Source organism: Octodon degus, unplaced genomic scaffold, assembly GCF_000260255.1.
Source record: "Octodon degus isolate 3935 unplaced genomic scaffold, OctDeg1.0 scaffold00026, whole genome shotgun sequence".
Classification (NCBI taxonomy): Eukaryota; Metazoa; Chordata; class Mammalia; order Rodentia; family Octodontidae; genus Octodon; species Octodon degus.
In genome coordinates this window covers 10,928,854-10,935,122 of record NW_004524602.1, presented here as the reverse complement: position 1 = coordinate 10,935,122, position 6,269 = coordinate 10,928,854, and the positions used below count along the sequence as shown (strand labels likewise).

The 6,269-nt window shown below is 37.8% G+C and overlaps 1 protein-coding gene and 1 pseudogene across 1 annotated transcript in view; one reads left to right on the top strand and one right to left on the bottom strand.

Annotated features, from left to right (window-relative positions):
• Positions 1-6,269, bottom strand: part of Clpx (caseinolytic mitochondrial matrix peptidase chaperone subunit) — a 49,145-nt gene that overhangs the window by 13,889 nt on the left and 28,987 nt on the right. The window contains exons 5-6 of the mRNA XM_004628815.2: positions 5,876-6,035; positions 4,353-4,394 (exon numbers count right to left, since the gene is read on the bottom strand). Coding sequence (XP_004628872.1) covers positions 4,353-4,394; positions 5,876-6,035 — 202 coding nt within the window. The remainder of the gene's footprint in view (positions 1-4,352; positions 4,395-5,875; positions 6,036-6,269) is intronic.
• On the top strand, positions 1,949-2,549 carry LOC101587658 (annotated as a pseudogene).

Here is a 6,269-nt window from a genome sequence, read left to right as displayed (position 1 = left end):
CTTGCCAGGGAAGCTTTTATCCTACTGAGCCATCGCCCTGGCCCCTTTTTTTAATTTATTTTTTTATTTTTTATTTTTTTATTTTTTTGTTTTTTGTTTTTAATTTCATCAAAATCTAATCCAGAACTGTGACAATACAGGAAGAGACCTGGCTTTAGTTTTGCTCTACCCAATGGGAGAAAATAACTTAGATAATATGAACAAAATTAAGATATATTAACTATAATAGGGCTCCATGATAAGTGTACACATATCTACTGAGTAGCTAAAAAGGAATGACTAAAGTGGTACAGATGTATGCCTCCACTACCCAAGATGGCTCTCCTTTCAATTACTCCTCACTCCGACACATCTTTCACTATAAGCAGCTCCGTAACGAGGACGTCCGTGAGTAGCCTGCTGTAGTGGTCAATGGCATGGAGCTGATCTGCTGTGTGGCCGTGGACTATTTAACATTTTTGCCCTTTTGTTATCTCATCTGTAAAATGAAGACGAAGTGAACAGTTTCTCTCACAGGTTTGGGGGTAGATGAAATGATTATATCTGAACACACTGCCCATAGTGCCTGAAAGCTTTATTGAGTGGTACAGAGGAGTGTGTTCTTATTACTACTATTTGCCTGGTGTTTATTCATACAACATAGTTCTTAAATGCAAGGCAAGGGTGTCACCTGGTGTTCAACTTAAATTATACTATATTTCAGTGAAGGAGAAAAAACAAGTTTTATCAGCCTAAGAGTTGTACGTTGGGGGTGGGGGAGATGGCTCAACAGAATAAGCGCTTCCCTAGCAGGCGCAAGGGCGTGAGTTCAATCCCCGGTTCAGCAAAAAAAAAAAAAAACACAGAAGATAATGTAATATTTTGGGCCGAGGAGATAGCTCAGTGGAATACGCGCTTCCCTGGCAAGCGCAAGGGCCTGAGTTCAATCCCTGGTTCCACCAAAAAAAAAAAAAAAAAGAGTTGTACGTTGGTCTCTTAAGAGGATTTTCTTTTTTTCTTTTTTTTTTTAATTTAAGTTAAATTTATGTTGAAGAGAAAAAACAAAAGCAAAACCTAACAGCAGAAACAAAGACAAACAGGGTAACATCAACAATACATATGTTACAGATTTTCAAAACAAGAAAAGCTAATTAGCAACAGTTGCTCTGTTCTGTATTTTTATCATCAAATCTGTTGTTCAGATTCTAAGAGGATTTTCAAAGGGACTTAAAAAATACTTTTAATTATATATGATTTTGGTCTAATGTCCTAACTTTAGAATCTTTATTAGAATCCCACACAGAACATAATTAAACTATATCTAATGATAAATTATATTTTAGCTTTTGAAATATTTATTTCCAAGTCAATATAATCACAGAGTAGGGGGGTGCCAAATAGCTCAGCGGATTAAAGCACCTGCTTAGGGAGATGCAGGGGCTGGGAGTGTGATCCCAGTGCCTGCGTGCCAGCCCCACCCCCAGGACGCTGAGACCAGGCGATTGGGACTGGGTGTGGTGGCCCTGGGTGTGGCATATATAGTCACAAAGGGCTTTCAGTTATGTTCTTAAAATCTGTTATTTGTTAATATTTAAAATTACATTAAATTACTACATGTATTATAAGATAGGTCTTTCAAAATACTATATACTTTCTTTACTAACACATACTAGTTTCAGGAGTCATCAGTTCAAATTCATGAGTATAGTACTAATTCCATATTTGATATTTTTGGATTATGAAATACAAATTATGCATTCACCTGAAGTTTAGATCTTACATTCTTACATATACTCTAGTTCTATTACACTGATTACATTTTTACCATGAATGGTAAAATTAAAAATAATTAGGGATAATATAATTTTCTTTTTAATTTTTTAAAGAGAATTAAAAAAAGAATAAAAAAATTAGAAACAATACAGAATTTCAGTTCAGGGTCCCGGGCCAGCTCAGAGCAAGGGGCGCCATGGTGCATCCTCTGAACTGCATCGTCGCCATGTCCCAGAACATGGGTATCGGCAGGAACGGGGACTTGCCCTGGTCTCCACTCAGGAATGAATTCAACTATTTCCAGAGAATGACCACAACCACCTCAGTGGAAGGTAAACAGAAACTGGTGGTAATGGGTAGGAAGACCTGGTTCTCCATTCCTGAGAAGAATCGACCTTTGAAAGACAGACTTAATATAGTACTCAGTAGAGAGCTCAAGGGACCTCCCCAAGGAGCTCACTTTCTTGCCCAAAGTCTGGATGACGCCCTGAAGCTTATTGAGCACCAGAATTAGCCAGCAAGGTAGACCTGGTGTGGGTCATGGGTGGCAGCGCTGTTTACAAGGAAGCCATGGATTGGCCAGGCCATGTCAAACTGTTCGTGACAAGGATCATGCCAGAATTTGAAAGTGACACATGTTTTCCAGAAATTGATTTGAAGAAATACAGGCTCCTCCCGAAATACCCAGGTGTGCTTTCTGAGGTCCAGGAGGAGAAAGGCATTAAGTACAAATTTGAAGTATATGAAAAGAATGATTAATGTGAAGGTGTATTCTGATCTATTCCAAGTTGTTTCCCTTCCTCTTAAACAAATTATGTGTTTATAAGTTAGGAAAAAAAAATACAGAATTTCACTAAACGAAATAGGAATTCAACAATGGTTGTTACATTGTATAACGTCTTTTTTTTTTTTTTTTTTTTGAAGGAACCGGGGATTGAACTCAGGCCCTTGTGCTTGCCAGTCAAGAGCTTAGTCTACTGAGCCATCTCCCTGGCCTCATAATGTTGTCTTTAAATTTGTTTATTTTTATTTATTTTTAATGTATTTAGTACAGGGCATACAGGGTCTACAGGGTCTCACTACACAGATCAGACTCATAGTAATTCTCCTGTTTTCAGCTTCCCAAGCACTGGGATTACAGGGTGCGCCACACGCCCAGTCTCAATTGCTGTCTCAGTGAGCCTTGGGCTGGCACAGCACGCTGTGCAAATCTGTTGTTTAGATTACCCTGCATTAGGATGTAAAATTAATTTTTAAAAAGTTGTAAGAAATTAAAAAGGAGGCTATGATTTTCTTCCATATAAGGTGTCATGCCAGAAGTGGTAAACTAGTTATATTATCACAGCTCATAGAGCATGTAGTGTACTTAAAGCAATAGTAGAATACTGCTTGGTTTAAAGGCAAATGTAAAAATATCAAACTTGGCCAAGTTTCCTTTGCTGTTTCAATACAACAAAAAGCCACAAGACTCCTATTATGACAGCTCTGGAATTTATGCCTCTGTGCAACAACTGTGTCTCCCTCCAAAGGGGTCAAGACATCTGAAAGGCCTCTCTCCTTGATGAGTCAGGTCCTTCCACACTCTCCATCACACCATGTGATGCTTAGAGGGGCAACAAGGGCTGGAAACAGTGAATGGGGCTTATTCATAATTTGCAGGACTATACAATAAATTTCAAAAATAAATAGTCTAATTTTTGGCAAAGAGTAGTTAGAAGACAATCTGGGCCGGGGAGATGGCTCAGTGGAATAAGCGCTTCCATAGCAAGCGCAAGGGCCTGAGTTCAATCCCCAGTTCTGCAAAAAAAAAAAGAAGAAGAAGACAATCTGCCTTCATAGAAACTATAATCATAGCAGGCCAACTCTTTGATCTGGCATTAAAACAAAAAATGATGTAGAATAGTGAACTACAGATTTTTTAAAATGCAACTTATGTAATTTGCCTATAGGAGAAAACTATATAGTACTTTATTTTTCTCTAAGTTATACTTTAAGAGCTACCACAGCCAGGTGCAGGGGCAGTTACCTGGGAGGCTGAAGCAGAGGAGTGTTACTTTCTGTCTGGCCCAGGCAACTTAGCAAGACTCTTTTTCAAAATAAAAATAAGAAGGGCTGAGGATGTAGCTCAGTGACAGTGTGCCCTGGGTTGTAGAACCCAGAAAGATAAGCCAAGTATCTAAAATAAACCAATTATAGGGCCGGGGAGATAGCTCAGTTGAATAAGTGCTTGCCTGGCAAGCACAAGGGCCTGAGTTCAATCCTCAGCTCCACAAGAAAAAAAAAAAAGAGAGAGAGAGAGAGAGAGAGAAAATAAAGTAAAATGAACGAACTACAAAAATTAGCAACAAAAATTAGCAATAAAAACAGTTCACAAGTTCTACATGCCATAAATGATAAATTTACATACCATATATAAATAAAACATACTTACTTGGTAATACACATACAAATACATGTCTATCTGTACCACTGCTATGACATTTCACTGAGTGTTTACTACTGCTAAGTATGGCTAAGACAGTTCAGTGAGTGAAGTATGCTAACAGTAAATCTCAAAAGGAAGGAAGTCGATGGAGGATACCTAAGGAAAGGTTACTTACTTGTGAATCTGTACTCATCCTCCCGTCTTCTTATTTCTAACTCTAAAAAGAAGATGAAAGAAGGCAACATGAAAAAATTACATATTTGCTGAGTTTGGGGAAACAATTGAGTACCCCACTTCTTGCCCTTTCCTAAATATATTTAAAATAGTTGTTCATTACCATTGTTTTGAGCTTTTCCTATTATGAAAGAATTTATATATTAGACTCTATATAAAACAAAACATAACCAGACTAATGATGGTTGTCCAACGCTAATACTCATATTTGTGAATTTGCTAGTTTAAGAAAACAGCATAATAATTTAAGTCTCTCGTAAGAATTAGATATATTTGTTCTTTCAGCGCCTAGAGCAATTTCAATATTGATTTCTCACACTTGATCTTAACAAATGGCTAAGAAGTGATCAGTACTGATTGACTGAAGGCATTACAACAAACATTTTGCTCCATGACTAGACAGTGCTTTTTGAACCTTACAAAAATTGAAGCTCTGGCCAGGAGTGGTGGTGCCCACCTGCAATACCAGACAGGGAAGCTGAGGTGGGAGAACAGCTGGCGGTTTGAGGCCAGCCGGGCCACACAGTGAGTTCACCGGTCAGCCTGAATGACTCTCCTTCCAAAACACAAAACAAGCAAGCAGACAAACAAAAAAAAAAGTTTGAAGTGTTCCATTAGTTATGACTTATGTTTTCTAAGAATATGTAACTGATACTAACTACCCACATGACTATTTTGCAGTAAGTTCAACAAATGAACAGGTGTCTTCAATAAAATCAGTTATATATTTGGTAGTTACTAACTCAATAGATTTACAACTCAAAACTTCAAAATAAAAACCTAAATACTGAAAATGTTACTGTATTCATAATTATGTTTTAGTAAAGTCATTCTATTAATATTCTTCATATGTTGTATATACTGAGATTACAAAGTATATGGGTACATTAAAATCTAACCTTAATCACATAAAAATCAGCCCTTAACCTTGCACTTGGTTTTAGGGGCCAAAAAAACAAAAAAAAAGGAAGAATGCTGCGTATGCTATATTAACAGCTATCATCTGACTTAAGCAAATGAAATTCTGTACCCTGAACCCAGGAAGATCTCAGGGACAAACAACGCTCAATCCATGTCACCAGGCCTTGCACGTGCTAGGCAAGCACTCCACCGGTGAGACAAACTCCCAGCCTCCTTCACTGAGAACCTTAGTAAGAAATATATTCCGCTTTATGATGTAGAGAACCCATGTGCATGGAACTTTCTGAAAGCAAATGTTTTAAGAAACAACACTTACAAGTTAATATACTCTAGCAGTTTCTACTCACATCTATTAATTTTTTTTTAATGCTACTGGCAATATACCAAATGATGTCAAGACCTTACACTAAGGACGACAGATCACGCTTTGAAAAAAGGCTGCCCTGTATCAAGTGCATTTTAAGACTAAGGCAAGGAATCAAAAATAAAGATTACTTCTCAGCACAGCAATTTCTATTTTGGTCAATTAGCAAAAAAACTAACCTCTAGGTGTTAAAGATGTCTGCTTCTCAACTTCTGCTTGCTGCCTCAGATTAGCTGGGATATTATTATATATTCTCTTATAATGATTATACACAGCAACTGAAAGCACCTTCTTAGCAAAGGACTGGCCAACCACATACTTGTCGAGGTAGTTGTAGATCTGAAAAATGATTAGTTATGAGTAATTAACTGTGAGCTTTACCATAAACACTCGCACTACAAAGTCACACAACTGAGCACTTCTGCCCAGATTTTAGATTTGAAAAAGGACTCATTAAAAATGAAATGCTACGGGGCTGGTGAGATGGCTCAGTGGTCTAAAGCACCTACTTAGAACAAGCTTAGCAAAGCACAGGGACCGCTGTTCAATCCCCCAGCACCACATGCCAGCCAG